Here is a 24,152-nt window from a genome sequence, read left to right as displayed (position 1 = left end):
TATTACAACCCGCAACATCAGATTTTTTCAATCCGTAAGAAGCATTTCAAGGTCCTATAGCCAGTCCCCAGACCTGAACTCAATAGAAGACCTTTGGAGGGATCTGAAACTCATTATCCAGCAGCCGCCCCAAAACCTGAAAGATCTGGAGAAGATCTGTATGGAGGAGGGGGTCAAAATCCCTGCCGCAGTGTGTGTAAACCTGGTCAAGAACGACAGGAAACGTCTGACCTCTGTAATTGCAAACAAAGTTTTCTGGACCAAATATTAAGTTCTGTTTTTCTAATGTATCACATACTTATTCCATGCAATAAAATGCAAATTAATTATGTAAAAACCATACAATGTGATTTTCTGGATTTTTTTTTTAACCCCTTTCCTACATTAGACGTACAATTCCATCCATGTGACCTGGGACCTAAGTCCCAAGGACGGAATAGTACGTCTAGCGCGATCAGCTGCGCTCACGGGGAGAGCGCAGCTGATCGCGGCCGGGTGTCAGCTGGTTATCACAGCTGACACCCGGCACTATGTGTCAGGGGCGGTCACGGACCGCCCCCCGACACATTAACCCCGGGCACACTGCGATCAAACACGATCGCAGTGTACCGGGGGTTTAAGGAAGCATCGGGAGGGGGCTCCCTCCGTGCTTCCCTGAGACCCCCACAGCAGCGCGATGTGCAGCGCTGCTGCGGGGGTCTCCTTCCCTGCAGGTCCCCGAATCCAAAATGGCGGCAGGACCTTCGGAGGCCTGCAGGGAGGCAGCTTCCACATGCCATCAAAGCGCCGGCATGAGGAAGCCTGCAGCACTGCCTATGACAGATCGCTGATCTGTCACAGCGATCTGTGATGTGACAGATCAGTGATCTGTCACATGACAGTTATGTCCCCCCTGGGACAATGTAATAAAGTTAAAAAAAAAAAAAAAAATTCTCTAATAAATTCATTTTTTGAAAAAACAAAACAATAAAAATACACATATTTGGTATCGCCGCGTCCGTAACGACCCGCCCTATAAAACTGTCCCACGGAACCCCTTAAAAAATAAAAAACGAAGCAAAAAATAAAGCTTTATCATCATACCGCCAAACAAAAAGTGCAATAACGCATGATCAAAAAGACGGATATAAATAACCATGGTACTGCTGAAAACGTCATCTTGTCCCGCAAAAACCGAGCCGCCACACAGCGTCATCAGCGAAAAAATAAAGTTATAGCTCGCAGAATAGAGTGATGCAAAATAATTATTTTTTATATAAAATTATAAAAAGACGCTCCTTCCCTTCCGAGCTCTGCCATGCGCCCAAACAGTGGTTCCCCCCAACATATCAGGTATCGGCGTACTCAGGAAAAATTGCACAATAACTTTTCCAGTCCAATTTCTCCTGTTACCCTTGGTAAAATAAAACCCTGAAGTAATTTTTTTGTGAAAAAAAGTTAAATGTTCATTTTTAAACATTCAAAAAATTCCTGTGAAGCACCTGAAGGGTTAATAAACTTCTTGAATGTGGATTTGAGCACCTTGAGGGTTGCAGTTTTTAGAATGGTGTCACTTTTGGGTATTTTCTATCATATAGACCCCTTAAAGTGACTTCAAATGTGATGTGGTCCGTAAAAATAAAATGGTGTTGTAAAAATGAGAAATCGCTGGTCAACTTTTAACCCTTATAACTTCCTAACAAAAAAAAATTTTGGTTCCCAAATTGTGCTGATGTAAAGTAAACATGTGGGAAATGTTACTTATTAAGTTTTTTGTGTGCCATATCGCTGTGATTTAAGGGCATAAAAATTCAAAGTTGGAAAATTGCAACATTTTCAAAGTTTTCAGAATTGTAAAAATTGGCCCGGTCATTACCATGTAAACCACCCTTGGGAGTAAAGGGGTTAAATATTCTGTCTCTATAAAAATAATCAAAAAGACAAAAAACACAGTAAATATTGTAAAATATGCATAAGATTTATCCAAGCAAATACTTGAAACATATGCACAAAACAGCGGTCAGATATACATGGAAAGCAACATTTGTAAACTGGCCATGAGGGATTTACAGTAAAATATTTACAAAACACAGGAAAAATTAAAAAGTTTACAAAAATTAGACGGATTACAAAATGGATTTAGAGGAAGCGAAACACGTGACTAATGCCCAGATAATATACACAGACATCTCTCCATGTCAGTCATGGAACAGCACACACCACAGACCGAGGACGTCCAGCGGAGTGGTTACACATGTAAACCTTTATTTATTTACTTTTTTTTGGTCGGGCCGTTGATGAGATACGGTTATAACATCTTACAAGACTCAAATTTCAGAATATTTATTAAAAAAAAATGTTATCCGCTGTATAAATCTGGAATTTCATTATGGTTACTTTGCCAATTTCTCAGTTTAGATCTTTATAGCTGCCAACTATACAGCAGTATAATGTCACAAGTGTGGCCGCCTGCAGCCACCATCAGGGGGAGCTCACCGTGTGCAATGTATACTTTGAACTCCATTATAAGACATACAGTGAGCTCCCTCTAGTGGTGGCTGCAGGCAGCCAGAAAAGTTATCACATGAAGAACAGCTTAGTATAAAGAAAACTGAGAATTAAAAAATTAAACTGCAAATGTTGGTCTTAAAAAAAAAAAAAAATCCTAAAGACATTAAATATAAATTATGTATTACGTGAACGGTTTCTTACTTACTATATATATAGGTTTAAAATGTAAAGGCATTAAAAAAAAAAAAAAAGAAAATATATGGAGAGTCCACTTTAAGATGCTGAGCAACGACAATAGCGGTCATATTAACAAACCTAGAAGTCCCCCTATGAATGTCGATAGTAGGAAAGCACCTATGGGATATAAGAATATCAATACCTATCATGATAAATATCAATTAATTAGTATTAAAATATAACTGAAAGGCAATCTGACACTCGGATTACGTCCTAATCTGAGGGCAGAGTCCCTGATTCCAGCGATGTGTCACTTACTCGGCTTTTTGTTTTAGTTTTGATAAAATCACTCTTCTCTGCTGCAGATCTGCTAGTCCTCTCAGTTCTGTATAACCCTGTTGCAACACTGATTGATAGCTTTCTGCACTGTGCATAGCTAGAAAAGTTGTCAAATCAGTGGTGAGAAATAGCAGGCACTCATGAATGTGGAGGACAACATAGCAGGAGTGGATCAAGGAGAAGACTAGCAGAGCTGCAGATATTAATTTCCTCTTTTGCACCAGTTTATACTTGGAAGAGCTCAGAAAGAGACTTCCATCATTGTGGACCCTGTTCGGATATGGTTGATTTTTGGAATGACTGTATAGGGCATCGTGTCTGATAGACATTATCATTTGCCCAGCGCTGATCTATGACCCTAAGAATTAAACAAATTCCCCTATGGATGCATCCCAGGACAAAGGGATGGGAATGGATCTCGAGCACTGCTTCCCCGCAGTGGAGATGAGTGGTCGATACATCATAATGTCCAATCAATACACATGAATTAAGAATTGAGGTTAGCAATCCGATTTTTTGCCGCCTTGGTCCGCTCTTTTGTGGTAGCAGATAGTCAGTTTTGTGGGTGTCATGACATAGTAAACAGCAGAGAATCCCAGACGCAGAAGTGTCAACGGGCAGCCATGAAGAACCAGACAGACTGCAATCGAATTGCTCATCTCTAGATGGGAGCAGATCTAGTTTTCCATTAGTTGTATAATGAAAAGTTCCCGATCACTGCACATGTGTATACATGGCAGTCACCGGCTGATCGCGTCGACAGCACATCTTCCCCTATAAGCAGTGACGCGCCACCGACAATCATATGGAGACGAACGATCCTGGTAACGATCATTGGTCCTCATACAGTTTGCACTTTCACAAGGATAGGATGCATAAAAACGAGCACTGGCTTCCACTAAACTGTGCAGTTTGCAGCAAAAAAAAAAAAAAAAAAAAAGTTTTCAAAAAGTTTACATTTTTTCTACAAATAAAGCTAAAATTGAACCTAGCCATGTATGACTGTAGAATTCAGGAATATATACATACAGAGTGCTGCCAACAATCTAAAAAGTATGGCGGCAGACATCTACCAAGAACATTTGGTGGCGGGGATTCCAAGTGAGGCATTGCTCCTGTTAAACCCGTTTAAGTGCAAGAAAGTCGGTATTGTAGAATAAAAGCGGAGAGGAGGCAAAGACGAGTGGCGAGACATCTGAGGTATGGGGGCTGGCGAGTATTCGGACAGCAAGAAATCTTCATGTCCTGGTTGCTGTCAGATGCATTAATCGAGTCATCGGGGCGCCTCCTAATGATCGGCCAAAGGCCACAGTCCCTTTTCCTGTCTTCTTGGTATTTTGCCTCCTGGGGCTGCAGGATATTTTCTCTGGGAGGAGAAGTTACAATTAGAAATATTGCAAAAACGAGAATCACAGTAAGAATACGAAATGCAAAAAAATGCATTAAAGTAGTCTGACGGAACCGTAAAAAGTGCAGCCCATCGGCGCCTGTTAATAGTTTATGTCACGTTAGTGCTGCAGCCCATCGGCGCCTGTTAATAGTTTATGTCACGTTAGTGCAGCAGCCCATCGGTGCCTGTTAGTAGTTTATGTTACGTTAGTGCTGCAGCCCATCGGCGCCTGTTAATAGTTTATGTCACGTTAGTGCAGCAGCCCATCGGTGCCTGTTAGTAGTTTATGTTACGTTAGTGCTGCAGCCCATCGGCGCCTGTTAATAGTTTATGTCACGTTAGTGCAGCAGCCCATCGGTGCCTGTTAGTAGTTTATGTTACGTTAGTGCTGCAGCCCATTGGCGCCTGTTAATAGTTTATGACACGTTAGTGCAGCAGCCCATCGGCACCTGTTAATAGTTTATGTTACGCTAGTGCTGCAGCCCATCGGCACCTGTTAATAGTTTATGTCACGTTAGTGCAGCAGCCCATCGGTGCCTGTTAATAGTTTATGTCATGTTAGTGCAGCAGCCCATCGGTGCCTGTTGATAGTTTATGTTACGTTAGCTCTGCAGCCCCATCGGCGCCTGTTAATAGTTTATGTTACGTTAGTGCTGCAGCACATCAGCGCCTTTTGATAGTTTGTTACGTTAGTGCTGCAGCCTATCGGCAACTGCTGATGGGCTGCAGCACGCACTGTTCGGTCAGGCAGCTGCAGTGATCACATGACATAAACAAGATTTTTTTTTATCTAGTACACTAAGGGCATTATCCAGTAGCGGCTAACATTAACCTGAAGGCCGCGGGAGTAAGAAGTGCCTGTGCCTTGCTGCGCACATTAAATAAAATCCAATCCACGCGGTAAATTATTGCAAATTTTTTTAGAGATTGTGTTCACTGTTTAGAAGAGTGAAATGAGCGACTGAAAAATAATAAAAAAAAAGTTGCCAACTGTGTACAAAAATGACGTGCAACATAATCTCACAAGAAGCAATGGAAGTGTTCTACGCTTACTGGGCGGGATGACATCCACAATTGGATGGTTTAATGTTGGCGCGTTTCCCTCTTCAGCGTACCACGCGGCAGAGCAATCACCAGTTCCGCTGCGAGGATTGTAGTCAGGAACAATATGTTGGCTTTAAAATCAGAAAACAAACCCACTCACCTGCAATGGTCGGCGGCCGTTGTAGCGGCTTTGTTGTGCTCAGCTGCAACCTGGCAATACGACTTTGGCTGATCGTCCCGCTGCCCACGCGGGCGGAAGAGGCGCTGGAGGAGAACAGACATTTGTGAGGCACGTGAGGAAGTGGACGACACATCGGAGAGTATTTGTGGTCTGGATCATTACTGAATACACCGGATCAGGTAGATGTTGAAAGTCAAAGTGAAAACACCCAAATACATTAGTGGCAGGCCCATGTAACGGGTTACTTACTCACTGAGCACTCACCTCATAGATCGCCTCCTTCTCTGAGAGTACGTCTTCATACTTGAAGCACATGAAGAAGACGACGTGGGGCCCTTTGTGCTAAACACAGGAATCTCCGAGCTGTAATTAACAGGAGACTTTCATTATTACCTCCCTTCTGTTCTCCAAAATGGAGGAATTTTTACATTTTATTGTGTACTGCTTGTTCCGGCCACCTCTGCAGTATATCAGCAGTGGCAAGTCTGCTGGGCAAGAAGCCAGCAATTACAAGCATTGTAGAACCGCAGTTCGGGCTAGCAAGCTTGACCATGTCGCTGATCTAACCTGTCAATCATTAGTAGCATACCGCCCCTAGCAAGGCAGGGAGACGGGAGCGGTGTACTCCTGAAGAAGGAAGATGGCCTAATTTTTTTTTTTTTTACCAAACATGACACCCAAAAGATTTTCTTTTATCCAGTATAAAATTAATTTCTGATTAATTACCAACCTTTTTACAAACGTGCAGTCAATCTGTGATAATCCAACGTTTTCCCAGTCAGGGAAATCAGAGGGTCCAGAAGTGACAGGTTTGCCCCTCTTGGATGTCATCCAGGCGTCTTCAGACAAGTCGAATGTGGTGTTCATGTCCCTGACATTGAGAGCTGCTGCAGGCAGCATGGCGCTGTTCTGGAGGGTAGACGTTCCCAGCGGTACTCGGCCCTTTGTGAGTGGCTGAGAGAGCACGCTCGGGGTGGTTTGAGAGAGCTGCTTTGGAGTGCAGAAGGACAGCTTAGACTGACTGGAGCCAGGGACGTCAGGGGCTTTATTGGAAAGCAGCTGGGCACTAGATCTCAGGTTTGGACGGCTGGGGATGGAGGATTTTCTTAGTATTTTGGCCTGAACCTCTGGGGTGCTGGGGAGGACTGGGCTGGATTTAGATGGGGTGTGGGTATCTTGTCTTCTCCTTTTCATTGGCACCACAGGGCTGCGAAGCGTGGGGCTGGTGTCTGGAAGAAGTGCCTGGCGGCTGCGTTTCGCTGGCTGCCTTTTTCTAGTAGCAGGTGCTTGGACAACTGGTTCCTCAATCTTAATATCTGGAAAAATATCTAAAATACAACGAAAAACAAAGTATATGTTAGGATTCTATTTAATGTGGGATTCATCTCCATTCCTGACATATCAGAAACATCTGATGACGTGCTCTTCTAGTCACCCGACCGCTGCAGTCAATCAGCGGTCCTGTGACTTCCAGTTGGAGACACACCGCTTCCATAGTCGGCGCAGAATCCACTTGATTATGTCCTTTTTTGTTTTTTTAAAAGCGTCCATGCCTAAAATACAAATTTCTGTCTTGCACAACAACTATAGAATAAAGTCCGAAGATAAACGTCCTAAAATATAACATGCAAGGCCCATAAAAAGTATAATAAACAAAGATAGAGCACTAATGTGCCTAGAGAAATAAACTCAGGATAATTTAAAAAAAAAAAAAAAAAAAAAGGAAAACTATATTAATCAATCAAATGTCCAAAGAAGAAAGCGAGTGGATATTCAAAATGAATACTTTAATGCCAAATGGACTAAATAGTGAAATAGAATTATTTGCTTTTAATGGTCAATATTCCTCTGTATGTGGGGCAGGTTTTTAAGCGCTATCTCTGAGACAAAGTCCATCCCTGACGAAGGAAGCTGTAGTCTTCTGAAACGCGTAGGAAATTTGGTCCTTCCAGCGCTCCTTAGCTGATCACGTGACCTATCACGTGATTGTGACGTCATGCAAGGTCCTGTTCCTTGCCGGCTTTCAGCTCCTACACAGCACTTCTGTCGCTGTGCAGCGGTGTGATTTTGCTAACAAGGTGGGCGATTGTCACCGGCCGGGGCATCGTCCTTTACCTGCCATCACATTAGGGGCACTTCATCATTTAACCCTCGATACTGATTTTGGATATATTTTTTACTTGGATTACAACGGGACATTTCTTCAGCACAAGGACCTTTGGCTCCCAGTGGAAGCAGCTACTCTGCGCATTTAGCCTTGCATTGGGACTACAGAGCACCGTCTGAACATGGCCCTATCCTGGTGTTGAAAGGTACTTGTCTGGTTAATATAATTGTGTACTCCTTTTTTTTTTTTTTTTTAAATTATCCTGAGTTTATTTCTCTAGGCACATTAGTGCTCTATCTTTATTATATTTTTTATGGGCCTTGCATGTTAAATTTTAGGACGTTTATCTTCGGACTTTAGGACACATTTTTTAGCGCAAATATTTATAATTATTATTTTATTGTTTAGACAAAGAGGTGGTATTGTCTTTTTATTTGCTGCTTGCAGCGCCCCAAGCTAAGTTATCAACTATAGAATAAAGCAGCAGAATATGAATATAAATAATCCTCATTTTCTTGTCAGATTCCCTCTGCTTCGGCTTGTGGCATGTTAATCTGCCGTAATAAATAATAATTCTACATGACCTAAAAGTCTCGGCTCATCTACACCCGGACTTATACGGGCCAGAGAGTTTGGTTTTGCTCCAGTGGGAAGGGAACATTTTATGGCTTTGCAGCCATCATTGCAAATGGAGCATTATAAATGAAAAGCAAATCCGAAAATAAAAGTGTCATCAGAAGCGAAGACAAACAACAAATACAAAAGTGAGCGCACGCAGAGCCGTGATCTATAGCTGCCGCGGGAACAGCTGCCACCAGCTTTGCAGAGCCCGGCAGAATCAGAGGTGACTTCCCCTCAGTTATCCTGGTGCATATGCATTTATTGCATTTCCCAGAATCCGCTTCCAACGCCAAGCTCACCCTTCATTGGTGGCATCCAACACTCGCCTTCTTTGAGGTTTTTACTGCTGTATTCTTCATACACATCTGCTTTTTGCTCTCTCTCTGTGGGTGTTGTATCTGTGACCCCTCGATCCCCCGCGATTAACAGCTCCAGTGCTTGCAGCTCTGCATCCATTTCCGTGGTCTGCAGGTTGGCATGTTTCAGGATGGTATGCTGCCTGCGCGCAACATTCAGGAGGGCAGTGACCAGTCTGGGAACAGATAAGAACTTTAAGGTTGCGATCACACCTTATGGTAAACATGCTTTTTAAACTGCACAAAATACATGGGAGTTAATTGGTTGCACATTATGCTCAATGTTGGAAAAAGTGCTGTAAATACAAACTTTTTTTTGTACTGCAACATAAATACATCCTAAATGCAAGTGCTGATTTTAGTGCATCTCCAACGTCAGGATGTAAACATGAATGTTTCTATTTGCTGACAGCAAGCGGAGGAAAAGTGAGGAAATCAAACACAAATATTCAAAAAATGGCAGAAGACTATATTATATGATTATTAAAGGAGCTCCAGTGTCTGGAAGCAATAATGTATCGCTAGGTTATGCCATCTCTTAGAATCAGCGGGGTCCTAGAGTTCAGACCTCCAACGATCATTGAGAATATAGCTGCGTTGCTTTCACATTGTTTCTGGCCACCTGGAAATATATATTAATTTATTAAAAAAAATAAAAATCCACCATACAGTTCCTGAGATATGGGCCTTTTAATTCTAATATTTATGTTCTTTAGGGGTGTGGCTCACAGGCTAATTATGCACAGCAGCCTAAAGACACACCCCAGAGGATCCGGTGAACAATTCCCCTTTGGTAAAAAGGCAGATAGCTTTGGAACAGTTTGAAAATTTAGAAAAAAAAAAAAAAAAAAAAAAAAAAAAAAAAAAAGAAGAATAGTGAGGGGAGCAGCAGGATTAAAAGAGCAAAAAAAATTAGCCACTACTGACAGGCTCACTTCAAGTGATGGCATATCATAGTGATAGGTATAGGAATAGCCCTCAAGGAATAAGTAAAAAGTTACATATATTACAGCAGTAAGGGCAGATATAAACTCATAACTTCGTCCAATGTAAACTGAGCACTGGATAAAGTTCTGGATCATATACATTAACCTGAGTTTACAGGAACGCACCCACCTGTTCACTTCTGTTCTGCATTTTCTGAAATTCAGCCCTGGCTAACAAAAGAAAACCAGTGGCTACCGATTTCAAGCTTTTATCGTGAGTGACTGACTGCAGAAAATATTATTACTGTATGAAAAGAACATGATGACTTTTCTAAGCCACTTACTTTTCTGTGTTCTGATGGTGGGGACCTAGCAGGAGACTATTGCTCTCTCCAGCTCCACTTTCAAAGCTCTCAGACCCAGAATCCTATAAAAAAAAAAAAAAAAAATACGGTAAATAAAAGAGGCAAAATACAGACTATTAAAAGAGATTTTCCAGAATTTTACAAAAACTGTCCCAGGTAAGGTAATGTTGAAAAATAAATAAATTGCAAATGTTTACCGCTGAATCTCCAGACACCTTGGGGGTCTTTAGGGTGATAGTGTCCCATCTATCAGCCAACTGACCACTACAGCCAATCAAGGGCTTCCACGTTGAATCTGTATGTATGGCACATGACCCCGGAGATCAGTGATCATCTGCAAAGGTCACATTACTGACAGATTGGAAGTAATCAGCGCAGAAATGGCAGGACACATACATAAAAACCATGCAATTCATGCCTTGGTTATGGGGTCATGCCTGAAGTCATGATCCCAGTGTGCCAGGGCATGAACATGCCAACTGTCGCCCTGTGCCAGATCCGATTATTATGGTTACCTATAGTCAGATTTTTCTAAAATTTTAGCACCCATATTCCAATTTCAATAGCCAGACTCCCTGACCGAGCTTAAAGGGATTGTCCACATCTGTTGAAAATTTTTTTATTTTTCACTTAAATGCACATATTTGGGGCTAAAAACAATTTGTGCAATTGGATTTCATTAAAAATTCTGCACCGTTTGTTTTTTACAGGCTCTTTGGTTTCCCTTCACAGTCAATATAATGCTGTCTGTGGTCATAAACCAGCTGAGAGTTGCACAAAAAAAGACAAATAAGTTACAAACTCCACGCCAGACCATGGAGGCGAGCTGACTGACGGATTCTCAGTTAATTCGATCTGCAGCCAGCAATAAACAGTGCAACACGGAGGCTGTAGAAGCCAAACGGAACAAAAATTTTAATGAAACCCACCTCCAAAAATGACTTTTTGCTCCAAATGCATGCATTTACGAATTTAAGAAAAAATGTGTCCAACCCCTTTAAATCATCATACAACCCTATAAACCAGGTTTGCAAGGGAGCTGCATACAAAAAAGAGCAGCAGGATATTTGTGAAGCTATGTATGATTGTAAAAGTGCACAGTGCCTGTAATTAGGACCATAAATGAACAAGGGAGGGGGCTGCAAATTAAATCCCCACCTATGTGGTGTCCCTTTGCGTTAGGCAGGGTTCACACACTAATAGAATGATGTGTAACAATACTGGTAAAAGTGTTTGTAGGAGCAGGAAAGGCGAGACAGTGCAGGAATGATAAATGTCTTCGGAGAACCGGAGTAATAGGAAACACGTTGGTAATGATGCCGGTCACTGGTACGCGGCACCATGTACCCAATTATTAGTCCCAGCTGCATCCCCAAACCCACCGGCGGTGCCGTCTGATTAACATGCAAATCTGTCAGAACAGCGGCCAATTATACATTTTAAGGCACATTCATTGCGTTCTCTCTCATTTATGAAGAATTGACAGAAAGGTTTTAATAATAATAATTATGAATATTTTGGTTAATAAATAACCAGCGTCACCCGATGCAGTGGTCTACTGTCAGACACGCGATATTTCGAAAGGGAGCGGGACAAGACTATAAGAAAGGCAATGTAGCCATGAGCATAGCGACAAGTGGACAAATTAGTCAGGTAAGTAGATGCCTTTCTCCTCCCCACACCGTCACAAGACTGGGGACAACAAGGGTCTGTATGTCTTGTAAGAGCGGCTCGGTTGCAAAAAGATGTAAGTGCAAGTTCAGCTAAGGTTATAATCAGAGACATTCCTTGTGATATTTGCTGATTGTCTGGAATTCATGTGATTTTCTTGTTTCAGAAAACTACCCCCTTTATAAAAAAAAAAAGTTTGCTCTACTCATCCTACCCAGGTCCAACACTGATTCTCCGTCATTGCTCCAGTATATGTTATTGTCAACACTTTGACACTGCTACAGTCAATTTTTAACCTCAGATGCTCAAATGGATTGGCTGCAGTGCTGTTGAAGGCAGCGCTGCAGACAATAACAGGCACAGGGTGCTATACCCCAGGTAGGGTGACTAAAGCAGTTTATTATTTAAAAACCTAACTGCAGCCGAGTGAGAGGAGTTTTCCGAAACTGGCTAACCGCCTTAAATTGAAGGCAGAAATGTGATGCAAAAAAGCAAAAAGAAATCTGTGTGAAAAGAGCAAACGCACTAGTTGCAAGTGAGGATTATTTTAATGAAATCCACAGCAGAACTAATATGCTATGGATTTAAAATTTGGTATTTAAGCAATAGGTGAATGAAATCTGGCAAAATCTTATTGTCTGGGTCCATGCATAAGTCTGCTGATCACAATATCGCTGCCACTACAGATCCCATTCAGAGCTTGGGCTTTATTTTATTTTACCAGGGTTTTATAACCTAACCCTGCTTTACTCTTCCCCACAACTTTATCCCTGACCTGTCTTGTGTGCTCCTTGCTTTTTATGATGCTATTTGATGTGTGCTACCACCCAGCTTTCCTAACCAAATCAATAGAAAACCTGCCACATTTCCTCCAACATTTGTCAATCATTTCCATTACCAGCCTCCTGCATAGATAAATATTAACTGAGCCTATCCATTTTGTGGCCACTATTTTTTAACACAAATACATGTATGTATTTAAGGGTAAAAACAATTTTTGCACTTGAGATGCCATAAAAATTTTAATCAGTTTTGGCTTTATTTCCCGGTACATTTAACTTTTATGTGATCTGTGGTAAAAACAAAAATCAGCTGCAAGGAGCTCAGAAAGAAGACAAAAGTTACAAACTCTTCCATTAGACTGTCATAGCAGTGCTCACTGAAGGTTTCTTGGTTAACCCATTCTGCAACCAGCAACCCAGAGGACATAGAAAGCAAACGGTGCACTTTATAATGAAACCTAATTACAAACATGATTTTTATCCAAAAATTCATCTATTTAAGACAAAAAAATGTCCCTGAAGGTGGAAAACTCCTTTAACTTTATTACAAACCAGTCTACGGAAGGGGGGGGGGCGACTATTTCCACCACCCTTAGGGTTGTTCTATTATCTCATATTGCTGCAAGGAGTGGTGATGGGAGTATTGATGGAAGTCAAACGAGACGACTCATCCATATTCTTCTGCAGAAGGAGTTAAAAAGGAGAAAAAAAATGTCTTTCCCAGACCAAGCACTTGCAGAGGATCCAGGCAGGAGTCACCCTATCGAGTGACCTTTTTCAACATACATGGTATAAAGAGGAGAGCTTTGGAAGCCGACTGCCTCGGAAAGCCAAAAACAACCGACATATGAGAAAGAGATCAGGAGTAGACCAGTGGTCAGGACATTATCTCTGAAGCCCCAACCTGATGAATTACTTCTGCAGCAAGGACTCCCTCACCAAGAATTTCTCTCCAATCGTTTTTGCATCCACAACGTGATGTATGACGGTCATGCAGACATCTGCTGGGGCTGACGACTACACGCGAGGACTTCATGTAGAGAAGCAATATATATATAGATCTGGAGAAGATCGTAGGAAGTTTTTAGGCTATGAGCACACGTCCGTAATTCCAGCGGATTTTATGCATTTTTGCCACTTTTTTCGCCGCGAAAACGCATAAAATAAGCAACCCATTGAGTTCAATGGCATTCCGCAATGCTGTGCTAATGCTGCGTATTTTTCGGCGGCGGAATCGCATTGCGGAAAAATACGCAGCAGGCTCATTCCTTTTGCAGAATTGCGGGAGTTCCGCACACATAGGAATGCATTGTTCCGCTTACTTTCCGCATGTGGCTATGCCCACCATGCACAAAGTAAGCAGAAAATGTGCGGATGGTACCCACGGTACCATATCCCAGTAAAAATAGAATTAAAATAAAAAATCTTGACATTCTCACCTTCTGGCGTCCCCCACAGTGTTCCCATGCCTCAGCGATGCTCCTGGCAAATCCCGTTCCCAGTGATGCCCTGCGACAATGACCTGTTATGACGTAGCGGTCTCGTGAGATGCTACGTCATCTGGGGTCATTGTCGCAGGGCATCACTGGGAACGGGACTTGCCGGGAGCATCGCTGAGGCCTGGGAACGCTGCGGGGGACCGCCGGAAGGTGAGAATATCACGATTTTTTATTTGTTTTATTATTTTTAACCTTATATCTTTTACTACTGCATAGGCAGCCTCAATACTAAAAAGTTGGTCACACTAGTCAAACAATATGTTTGACGAGTGTGACCAACCTGTCAATCAGTTTTCCAAGCGATGCTACAGATCGCTTGGAAAACACTAGCATTCTGAAAGCTAACTACGCTTGCAAAACGCTAGTGTTTCGTGGGAATTACGCATGCGGATTTCTCACGGATTTCCCGCGGCAGGGAGTTACGGAATTGCCGTGGAAAATTCCGCGAAAAAACTGCATGTGTGAACATAGCCTTAGAGTCTCTTTTTTATCCAAGGAGAACCCTATTCATAAATAATTGTCACTAAAACAGATCAAATTTCATCCAAATCTGCCGATTTTGAATTGATTGAAGGTGTACGGTTGTCCTCCAAACTCCCACCATTGAGGGACAGAAGGTTTTGCATTTTTGCATCTCTTTTGAGCCAACAGGAAACCATTGATTTCCAGGCGAAAGCTCATTTCCTTCTCCCCTATTGAAAAGTAACATGCACGCTCAGCCAAGCAGAGCAAGAATGCTCATGATGGAGTCAAGAGGAAAAAAAAAAACAAAAAAAAAGAAAAAAAACAAAACACACTACTCTTCTTTCCTTTCTCCATCCGATCCTGCGCAGATGCTCCAGTGCTCCGTCCGGAGCCAAGGTGTGACCACTGCAGCCAGTCACATGCCATACTAGACCCAAAGTCTAGGGGAACCCAAAAAGACCCATACTATTAAAACACCCATGATAGTTGGGTGCCATGTTGGATATTTTGCATTGGAGCCTGTTCCAGTTACGCCACTGACTACTAGCTAGCTCCACCGCTCAGCGCTGAGCCGTGATGCCAATATTTTGGCATCTAACAGCTGGGATCATTGACTAGTTGCAGCGGTTACAAGGAACCTGAATAGTTTGCACTAAATTGTCAAGGAGAGTAGAAGATGTACCGTAAGTTGTGTTTAGCTAAGTGCCCTCCGTGGTTTGAGGTGTATATTCCCGCAAAATATATGCCCGAAAGTGGCCAGTTTGGATGGTGGCCGTGCCATCCATCCTCCATAGTGACCCCCATTGCAAAAATATGTAATACTGCTATACCCTTTTTTATTTTATTTTTTTTTATTAAAGAATAATCACAAATTCTTTATCCCGTCTCGCTGAAATATTTAAGCCCCGTTAGAAGCCAAGAAGAATCCAGTCCAACACAAGCCGCATTTCTTTCGGCAGTAGATCTTTCAAGTGTCGCCCAGTCCGTAGTGATTTGTAATTCACCCATCATATGAAAAACATTACCTCCTGTCTGGAACGGTTGCTGTGCTTTAGACAGGTGATAAGTGGACTGGCACACGGAGAGAACAGAAGGGATTGCAGTGCCCTATAAATCAGGGTAGGATTTCAGTGCTGAGCAGGCCCACGACTCCCACACCCTCCATAAATGCATCTACACATTCAGGAGAAATTCCGACATGTCTGAAAGCACTGGCTAAAGCCTAGATATACGAATAACATACTACCACGGAAAAACAAGGCCGCCAAGTCTTCTCACGCGTCAGCCATATTGTACCTGTACTTCCTGTCCAGTCCCGAGCCATAAATAACAGATAAATCGGCACCAGGAATAAGGCTAAAAAAAGACTTCAGAAAGAGGGGTTGCAAGGTGCAAAAAAAAAAAGGTCTGTCTACTAGTTTAACTCATTATGGGTGCTGTTTTATTTTGCAAAATTTGCTGTAAAATATTAATTTTCTAAAATAAGTACATAGTTACTTACTGTTAAATCCCTCACCACATCAGTACTGCCACTAAGGTGGGCCTGCAGGTGACTGATGAATTGGCTCTACCAGAAGTATAAATGGGTGAGCAATTGGTATTCATTTATAGTCATGGCCAAAATTGTTGGCACCCATGAAATTGTTCCAGTATTTCTCCCAGAAAATTATTACATTTACACATGTTTTGTTATACACATGTTTATTTCCCTTGTGTGTATTGAAACACAAAAAAGGGAGAAACAAGTCAAATTGGACATAAACCCCCAAAATGGGCAGCACAAAATTGTTGGCACCCTCAATTTAATAGTTGGTTGCACCCTTTGCAATAAATAACTGCAATCAATTGTTTCCTATAACCATCAACAAAAGCTTCTTACACCTCTCAGCTGGAATTTTGTACCACTCGTCTTTTTTAAACTGATCCAGGTCTCTCATTTGAATGCATCTTCTCCTTACAGCAATTTTAAGACCTCTCCACAGGTGTTCAATAGGATTTAGAACAGACTCATTGCTGCCACTTTAGAACTCTCCAGCGCTTTGTTTCCATCCATTTTTGAGAACTTCCTGAAGTATGTTTGGGGTCATTGTCCTATTGGAATACCCATGACCTAGGAGGCAAACCCAGCTTTCTGACACATGACACTACACTGCAAATCAAAATCCTTTGGCAAACTTCAGATTTCATGATGCCTTGCACACAGTTAAGGCACCCAGTGCCAGAAACAGCAAAACAACCCCAAAACATCTTTGAACCTCCACCATATTTGACTGTAGGTACTGTGTTCTTTTCTTTGTAGGCCTCATTCTATTCTATCTTGGTCTCAACTGTCAACAATACTTTTTCCTCAGAAGGATTTTGGCTTACTCACGTACATTTTTGCAAAGTGCAGTCTAGCTTTTTATGTATGTGTCAGCAGTGGTGTCCTCCCGGGTCTCCTGCCAGTTTCATTTCATTCACATGTGGACGGATAGTTCGTGCTGACACTGATGCACCCTGAGCCTGCACGACAGCTTGAATTTCTTTGGAACTTGACTGGGGCTGCTTATCCACCATCCAGACTATACTGTGTTGCAACCTTTCATCGCCTTTTCTCTGTCATCCACGTCTAGGGAGTTTAGCAACAGTGAAATGGGTTGTAAATTTCTTGACTATGTTGCGCACCATGGACAAAAGGAACATCAAGATCTCTGGAGATGGACTTGTAATCTTGAGATTTTTTGATAATTTTCAAAAGTTTTGGTTCTTGAGTTCTCAGACAGTTCTCTTCGCTTTCTGTTCTCCATGCTTAGTTTGGCACACACAGTGCAAAGACTGAGTCAACTTGTTCCCTTTTATCTGGTTTCAACTGTGATTTTCATATTACCCACACCTCTCACATGTAACTGGAGAGTTTGAACAAGTATCACATGCTTGAAACAAAATTGTTTACCCACAATTTTGGAAAGGTGCCAACAATTTTTTGTGTGGCCCATTTTGGGGGTTTTATGTGAAATTGTGCCCAATCTGTCTTTTCTTCTGTTTATTTGTGATGTTCTAATACACACAAAGGAAATAAACACGAGTATAACAAAACGTGTAATTTCAATACATTTCTGGGAGAATTACCGTATATACTCGAGTATAAGCTGAGATTTTCAGCCCATTTTTTTGGGCTGAAAGTCCCCTCTCAGCTTATACTCGAGTCATATACTGGGGGTCGGCGGGGGAGAGGGGCTGTCAGAGATCATACTCACCCCCTCCTGGCACGGTCTCTGCAGCCCCTGCTAGTTCCATGGTCTCGGCGCCCCTGCTCTTCCTGCGTTCAGTGGTCACGTGGTACCGCTCATTAGACTCATGAATATGCACATATTCATGAGTCTAATGAGCGGTACCACGTGACCGCTGGAACCTGGAAGAGCTGCAGAGCCGACACCACGGAACAAGCAGGGGCTGCAGAGTATGACAGGGGGCAGAGCAATATTCACCTGTCCCCGTTCCACCGCCGTGCACCGCTCTGTCTCCGGGTCCTCTGGCTGTGACGTTCAGGTCAGAGGGCGCGTTGACGTAGTCAGTGCGCACCCTCTACTGAACGTCAATACAGAGACCAGGGAGATACAGCGGTGCTCAGCAATGGAACGGGGACCGGTAAATATCGCCAGTGCCGGGGGCCTGAGCAAGCGGCGACACCGCCACCTGGCCCCCAGCGACGGAGAGGTAAGTCATTTTTTTTTCTTCTTTGCAGCAGCAGCAATATATGGGGGTTATTTATGGAGCATCTTCTTGGGCCAGCATTAACCCTTGTGCAGCAGCATATGCGGGGTATTTATGGAGCATCTTCTTGGACCAGCATTAACCCTTGTGCAGCAGCATATGGGGGGGTTTTATCTATGGAGCATCTTGTTGGGCCACCATTAACCCTTGTGCAGCACCACCCTCGGCTTATACTTGAGTCAATGTTTTCCCAGTTTTTTGTGGCAAAATTAGTGGGTCTCGGCTTATACTCGGGTCGTCTTATACTCGGGTATATACGGTACTTCATTTTCTGGAAGGATTTCAAGGGTGCCAACATTTTCGGCCATGACTGTATATTAATCTATTTCCTATTTGTGGCAGAGTTTATAAAATCCTGACAAAACCCCATAAAAGGGATTATTTGGGAAGAATATATGTATGTGCTGCTCCTAGGACTATAAAGCAATCAGCTGTATTCAGCAGCAACTGGTCAATTTTCCTGCAGCGCCACCAGTGTTATAAAAAAAAATAATAATATTCGGACTGCCCCTACTCAATGCCCATGTTTTCCTCAAGTAAAATAATAACAGCTACACTTGCCTTTGGTGCAGGGACTGGCTTTCCTGGGGATTGTCTGACATAACATTGTTACGCAAGCCCTGGAAATCGGTGGCGATCTGCACCGGCACTGGAGGTGTGCATAAGTGCCATTATTTTACTTAGTGACCGAGTACGGGGTTGTCTGACCAGTGGACAACCGCCTTAGTAATTTTTTAGTGTAAGAAAACCCATATTCCCTGGCTTCAGTTTGCGTAAAAAAAGCAAACCTAAAAAAACAAACAAGATGCCCTTTACTCACTCTCCACGGGTCCAGTACAGAGTCTCCGCTGCTGCTCCTAATATCTGTTATTGTCTGTAGCGCCGACGTCTCATAGCCAATTATGTCCTTGTGGATTTAATGTCAGCGCTGCAAACAATAACAGACACCATGAGCAGCGGTCGATCCTCAGTGCTGGACCTGGGGAGAATAAGCAAGGAACTTTTAAGCAATGAACTTTTTTTCTTTTTTAATAAACGACAGCAGAGGAACAGAGCTTTTCTAAAATCAGAAAATCCATTTAATAAGAGGTCATCCGATATTTAATACCCCCTTACCCGATTTTCTTTTTTCTTCCTGTAATGCCGCTTGTAATGCAAGTGCTCTGAGGACAGATCGCTCAGGGATTGCAGTCTCTTCTTCCAACCTTGCTCTGGACTGGATGTATCTAAAGGCTCTTCCAAACTGTGGCAAAAAAAAGAAACATGGATTTTTGTGATAAACTCACCGTAAAATCCTTTTTCTCCGAGACGCTCATTGGGGGACACAGGTACTGTGGGTGTATGCTACTGCTGCCTGGAGGCTGACACTAAGTGAAAAAAAGAGGTTAGCTCCTCCGCCGTATACACCCTCGCCCCAGTTGTGGGCGGAATCAGTTTGGTGCAAAAGCTGTAGGAGACCAAACAAAAATCAGACAATATCAACCTTAATGCAGGTAACAACATGTCTAGAAAAGACACCCCCCTAATATCATTCAAAAAGGTATATTAATTAAACAAAACAGAAGCCAACTTGGCTAACAGGGTGGGTGCTGTGTCCCCCAATGAGCATCTCGGAGAAAAAGGATTTTACGGTGAGTTTATCACAAAAACCATGTTTCTCCTTCGCCTCATTGGGGGACACAGGTACTGTGGGACGTCCTAAAGCAGTCCCTGGGTGGGAAGTTGACTCACCGATCCAAGCTACATGCACCTCCTGTCTAAAGGTGCGCCACAGCTGCTTGGAGAATCCTTCTACCCAGACTCACATCTGACGAAGCCTGAGTATGGATATTGCAGTGGTTTGCGAATGTGTGCAAGCTGGACCAGGTTGCAGCCTTGCAAACCTGTTCCACCGATGCCTGGTGCCGAAGCGCCCAAGAGGCGCCCACTGCCCGAGTAGAGTGCGCTCTGATCCCTGCTGGAACTGGTGTGCCTCTGATGCGGTAAGACTCCTGAATAGTCAAACGAATCCATCTGGCTATGGACGATTTTGAGGCAGCGAGTCCCTTCCTGCGCCCCTCGGGAAGCACGAACAGCGTGTCCGTCTGATGAAACGGTGCTGTCCGCGACACGTACCTCCTGAGAGCTCTCACCAGGTCCAACGTATGAAGAGCCTTTTCCACACGGTGTACCGATGCTGGACAAAAAGAGGGCGGGACAATATCCTCAATGTGAAACGAGGAAACGACCTTCGGCAGAAAAGGAGGGGCTGGTCTGAGAACCACCTTATCCTTGTGGAAGACCAGAAACGGAGCTCGGCAGGATAGAGCTGCCAGCTCTGAGACCCGCCTGATTGACGTTATTTGCCACAAGAAATACTACCTTCCAAGAAAGGTAGGTTAAAGAGACCTCCTGTAACGGTTCAAATGGAGCCTCCTGTAGAACACTTAGGACCAGGTTAAGGTCCCAAGCGTCCAGGGGCACCCTATAAGGAGGTACCAAGTGGGAGACTCCCTGAATGAAAGTCTTCATCTGCAGATTGGTAGCAATCCTGCGCTGGAACAGAACGGATAAGGCCGATATTTGTCTCCTGAGGGAACTTGGGGCCAAGCCTGAGTCTAGGCCAGACTGGAGAAAAGCCAAGATGTCGGGAATAGAAAATCTCAGTGGAGAACCACCATGGTTCCGACACCATGTGAAGAAAACCTTCCAGGTGTTGTGATAAATACGTGCTGAGGCCGGCTTCCGGGCGCTAACCTTTGTAGGGACCACATTGCGGCCGAACCAAGCCTGGGTTAGAATCCAAGATTCAACGGCCAAGCCGTCAAACACAGGGCCCCTGAGTTCGGACCCTGGGACAGTAGGTCTGGGCGCTCTGGCAGGCGCCAAGGAACGTTGGCGAGTAGCTGTACTAAGTCTGCGTACCATGCCCGACGAGCCTAATCTGGGGCCAGCAGAATCACTGGCACTCCTTCCGCCTTGATCTTCTTGATGACCCTCGAAAGTAGTGGCAACGGGGAAAATAGGTATGGGAGGCGAAACTGGTTCCATGGCAGAACCAGCGCATCCACGGCAATTGCCTGCAGATCCCGGGATCGAGCGATAAACACTGGTACCTTGGCCATTAGGTCCACATACGGTGTCCCCCATCGTTGGCAAATCTACTGGAAGATCTCGGGGTGAAGTGACCATTCCCCGGATGCGAGACCCTGCCGGCTGAGGAAGTCTGCCGCCCAGTTATCCACGCCCGGGATGTGGACTGCCGATATCGCCGAGTGGTTTCTCTCGGCCCAATGAAGCACATGCCCTGCTGCGGGTGCCCCCCTGATGATTTACGTAAGCCACAGCCGTGGCGTTGTCTGACTGAATCCGAACGGGCCGGCCTGCTAGAAGGGGATGAAACTGTCGCAGAGGTAGCCGGATTGCCCGTATTTCCAACAAGTTGATTACGAGGGGTGCCTTCTGCAGCGACCACCATCCCTGGGTCGTGAAAAACGGCTCCCCAGCCGAGGAGGCTGGCGTCAGTTGTCACCACCAACCAATGGTCGGGGGAAAAGGCTTGCCCTGGAGAAGTGAGGCACTGGCTGTCCACCACCCGAGTGCCTGTGTGACCCGCGTGGGAAACCGGCACTGGCGATCGAGAGAAAATGGGTTTTTGTCCCAGGCTGACAAGAGGGTGTGCTGCAGGGGGCGAAGATGGAGCTGGGCAAACAGAATTGCCTCCATTGCTGCTCCCATCTTTCCTAGGATCCTCATGCAGAAGCGGATGGTATGAGGGACCGGTTGGCGCAGCTTCCGGACTCGCTGCCGGAGAGCTAAGGACTTGTCCCGAGGGAGAATTACCAACCCTCAGGAAGTGTTTAAGATCATCCCTAAGAAGGAGATCCCCTGAGCTGGCACAGGAAATGACTTTTTCAGATTGACCAACCATCCTAAGCGGGAAAGAGTATCTAGCGTGATGCTGACACTCTCCTCGCATGCCCGAAAAGAAGGGCCTTTGACCAAGACGTCGTCTAAATAAGGAAAGCTAACTATGCCCCGGGAGTGCAGGGTGGCCATGACGACTGCCATGACTTTTGTGAATACCCTGGGAGCAGTGGCCAACCCAAAGGGTAGTGCTGCGAACTGAAAGTGTAGGTCGTTGATGGCGAAGCACAGGAACCTTTGGTGCAGGGGAAAAATGGGGATGTGTAGGTAGGCGTCTTGGATGTCGATAGAGGCCAAGTATTCTCCCCGCCCCATGGCAGAAATGACTGAACGGAGAGACTCCATCCGGAAATGTCTGATCCTGATAAACTTGTTCAGGAGCTTTAGGTCCAGAATGGGCCTGACGGCCCCATCCTTTTTGGGCACCGTGAACAGGTTGGAGTAGGTTACAGGTTGGCATTTGCTACCCAGGTTGCCGCAAATGAGGGGGGAAGAGTGCTGAACCTGATGCCTCAAATACTGAGCGAGCTAGACTCTCTATGAGATGGTCAGTGGGATCCTTGATAGAGGACCCACTAGGTATGGATAACAGGGTCCTAGAGGCCAAGCGTGACACGGGTGGATCTACCGTTGGGGACTCTGCCCACTTCTTATGGAGATCAGGGACGAACGGATACCTCGCCTCGAGCGCCTTTTGCCCTGAGAACAGTTTGTCGGGCCGCTCCCTGTGTTGTTGTACTATGTCCTCAAACTCTGTGTGAGAACTAAACATTCTATGCGGCCGCTTTGCTCGCTTAAATGAGACCTTGTGACCTGAGGCCAAGGTGGAATCATCTTCGATCCCAAGGGTCTGGTTGACTGCCTCAATGAGACTGTCAATTGTTTCCCTGTATTCTGGAGTATCTGAATCAAGCGGCTCATCCGAGTCGTAATCTGAGCTCCCGTTAACGACCCTTGGTGAAGGTGAGCGAGAGGCCGAACTTATGGATGCCGAAGCACCAGATGGACTCGGAGACGCTGTGTGGGTTCGTTTCCCCCACGTCTGCCTGGAGTGAGAGCAGTCCCTGCAGGCCGGAGGCTCCTGTGAGGTGGAGGACCCCTCTAGCACAGGCGAGCCGCTATCCCTGCCCCTATCTGGGGCCCGAAGGGACTCGATTGCTCTCGTAAGCGATGCCATGGACTGCGACAGAGACAGAGCTCATTCCGAGGGGGCTCGGTACACTGGCCTCGGTCGCAGGGGAGGGCACGTTCGGAATCGCAGGCTTCGCAAATCTGCTTGGTTGGCGCCCATGGGAAGGCGGACTGACAGGAGGTGCACACAACATATAAGAATGTGTGTACCTTTGCTTTTCTGGACATTATGGTGCTAAGTGATATGCCAAGGTCCAAAAAGCTGCTTAGCCTCTGGAAAACACACAGAGGGTGGCCCTCCTCCAGGGGTAGCACTTACTCCAGTCCTGTGTCCCCCGTCCTGGACCTGTCAGACATCCAGCCCGCCGCCCAGCTGTACCTTCTTTTAAAAAACAGCGCTCTCCGGCGTGTGGGCGGGCCTACGGACGAAGAGGCGGCCCTGGGGACGTCGTGAGGCAGAACTTCCGTCTACGGCCTAGTCCCTGGCAGAAGCTGGGGACTAAATTTTGCTGTCCGCCCGAGGCCCCGATGGGCGGGTCCACCGGAAGTGGCCGCGTCATGGGGGGGTGGGACTTCCGCCTGCGGCCTAGCTCCGGGAAAAGCCGGGGACTAACTTTCCAGCATGCGCCCGGACTCGGGGCGGGACCGCTGGACACCGGGCCAGGAGCCTGCGCCGCCGGCTGCCACGCTCTGTGGCGCACCCAGGGAGCACGGGGATGCATAAGAACGGCGCCAGGAGCGCCGACCACGGGGGTCCGCAGGAGCCCTCCCAGCCCACCTCCTTCCATACCTCACCCCTCGACGTCCATCTTCATCCTCAGGTTAGGGAGGGGAAGAGGGGCCGAAAAAAAGTTTAAGGACGGTGCAGGCACCCTAGTTCCATCTTCCCTTAAAGGGGATGAGGAGAGGGACCGTCCGCCACCTTCCATCTGGCATTGGTGATGCAGTG

At 45.1% G+C, this 24,152-nt stretch overlaps 1 protein-coding gene across 4 annotated transcripts in view; it reads right to left on the bottom strand.

The window, feature by feature from the left end:
• Window positions 1-1,936: 1,936 nt before the first annotated feature.
• The window catches only part of KIF18B (kinesin family member 18B), a 61,329-nt gene continuing 39,113 nt past the window's right edge, over window positions 1,937-24,152 (bottom strand). For 3 of the 4 annotated variants that reach the window (XM_073570959.1, XM_073570958.1, XM_073570960.1), the window contains exons 10-16: window positions 19,283-19,409; window positions 9,976-10,058; window positions 8,649-8,881; window positions 6,352-6,949; window positions 5,886-5,984; window positions 5,601-5,704; window positions 1,937-4,372 (exon numbers count right to left, since the gene is read on the bottom strand). In XM_073570959.1, coding sequence (XP_073427060.1) covers window positions 4,245-4,372; window positions 5,601-5,704; window positions 5,886-5,984; window positions 6,352-6,949; window positions 8,649-8,881; window positions 9,976-10,058; window positions 19,283-19,409 — 1,372 coding nt within the window. In that variant the 3' untranslated portion in view covers window positions 1,937-4,244. The remainder of the gene's footprint in view (window positions 4,373-5,600; window positions 5,705-5,885; window positions 5,985-6,351; window positions 6,950-8,648; window positions 8,882-9,975; window positions 10,059-19,282; window positions 19,410-24,152) is intronic. The other variant, XM_073570961.1, reaches the window with a different exon arrangement.

The sequence above is a fragment of the Dendrobates tinctorius genome, unplaced genomic scaffold (genome assembly GCF_039654945.1).
Source record: "Dendrobates tinctorius isolate UK_male_01 unplaced genomic scaffold, ASM3965494v1 ptg000028l, whole genome shotgun sequence".
NCBI lineage: Eukaryota > Metazoa > Chordata > Amphibia > Anura > Dendrobatidae > Dendrobates > Dendrobates tinctorius.
The sequence above is the reverse complement of the archived record's forward strand: the minus strand, read 5'-3'. Positions and strand labels throughout refer to the sequence as shown.